Source organism: Humulus lupulus, chromosome X (genome assembly GCF_963169125.1).
Source record: "Humulus lupulus chromosome X, drHumLupu1.1, whole genome shotgun sequence".
Taxonomy (NCBI): Eukaryota; Viridiplantae; Streptophyta; class Magnoliopsida; order Rosales; family Cannabaceae; genus Humulus; species Humulus lupulus.
Window position 1 is genome coordinate 177,507,856 of NC_084802.1, and position 1,359 is coordinate 177,509,214.

The window sequence follows — 1,359 nt, forward strand, 5'->3', positions numbered from 1 at the left end:
TTCAAAATAAAGGTTGAAAATTTTAATGAAAGCCCAAGAGCCTAATTAGTCTTACTAGGAGTCCTAATCCTGATGGTAACTAATTAGACTCCTTAACTACATATAAAACTTTCTTGAGTGGTCATATGAAGTAATGCATTGACTATGCAGTCAGTAGACACAATTTAACCATGTAAGAGAATTTACTAAAAACTACCAGAAACAATATGAATAAAAGCAGTATAAACTCCAGCTAAAAAATTGATTTTTGTGGGGACAAGCAACCTTATTGGCTGTATTGGAGACTGCAAAACATTAAAAGAACAGTCAACACATAAAATACTACATATGGGTGATAAAATCCCTTCATCATTCTTGAGAACCCACCATCTATGCTAAAGCATATTGCAATTTCATGTTTGGACTGAGTGCCATGGCACTGAAAGAGCACTTGACAATGGTCCCTTCATCTCCTTCAGCAGCAGCTGCTACAACACTTGATTCCTCACTAATATCAATAACAGTGTCAATAAGACGCTGATTTATTTCCCTAATTTCGTCTTTAAGAGCATGAATTGCCTGCAACAAGATCACCATAGTCACTTCACAGGTATAAGTTTCTGAATGGATATGATAAAATGAACTCTCAGCACAACACACTCATAATAAGAATATCTTTATGTGTCTCAGTATATGCTATCAGAAAGTCACCAAAATCACTTCCACTATCAGTCAAGTGACTAAATCAGATCTAAGATTGAGCTGAATGTCAAACATGGATCTTTGAAGCTAGAACGATGTTTAAAATAGGTCCTATTCATACAAACATCCATTTCAGAAAAAGACAAATACCTCTAACTTACACCTCTTGATACCAGATGTTGCAGTTGACTCTAGTTCTGATATTTCTGAATCATTAATACTACTGGTTGATGATATGACATTTAAGGGCATGGCACTAGTGTAGCGCTTAATTTTCCTTGTCCCGTTAGTTCTGTCGTGGCTCATGAAATTTCTTACCTGTAAACGATAGTTTGTCATAGCAACTAAATCCTCACCAACTGCAGCTCTAGATCCATTACCGGGAGCTGATCCTGCAAACCTATCAACCATGCTGACAACAGAGCCAATGTCCCTGACAGAAGCACTCAATGCCTTCGGTGACATATATTTTACCTGGAAACTAGAGATTATTATAAATCATTAACCAACAACAAATGAGGAACCACCAAAAATGAATACATTATCAAGTGAAAGGAAAAAGCAATGACTAACCGCTTTCATTAAACGATCGAGTAAGCTGGCAAAAGAAAAAACAGACTCAAGTAAGCTTACAGTATAAGAAAAGGTTCACTTAAGCTAAAAAGTTTCAATTTCTTT

The 1,359-nt window shown here is 36.0% G+C and overlaps 1 protein-coding gene across 1 annotated transcript; it reads right to left on the bottom strand.

The window, feature by feature from the left end:
• Window positions 1–260: 260 nt before the first annotated feature.
• On the bottom strand, window positions 261–1,149 carry LOC133804347 (mediator of RNA polymerase II transcription subunit 15a-like). Its single transcript, XM_062242514.1, has 2 exons — window positions 832–1,149; window positions 261–558 (listed from the first exon to the last, which is right to left on the bottom strand). The coding sequence occupies exons 1-2, from the start codon at window positions 1,144–1,146 to the stop codon at window positions 370–372; spliced, it is 504 nt and encodes a 167-aa protein (XP_062098498.1). The 5' UTR covers window positions 1,147–1,149; the 3' UTR covers window positions 261–369.
• Between the last annotated feature and the right edge of the window lie 210 nt (window positions 1,150–1,359).

Bases quoted from the DNA above. Each gene is read 5' to 3' on its own strand.
- LOC133804347 (XM_062242514.1), bottom strand. From the start codon at position 1,146: ATGTCACCGAAGGCATTGAGTGCTTCTGTCAGGGACATTGGCTCTGTT. The intron at 559-831 runs GTATTTGTCTTT...ATCTTGTTGCAG, and splicing joins TCAAGAGGTGTAAGTTAGAG to GCAATTCATGCTCTTAAAGA.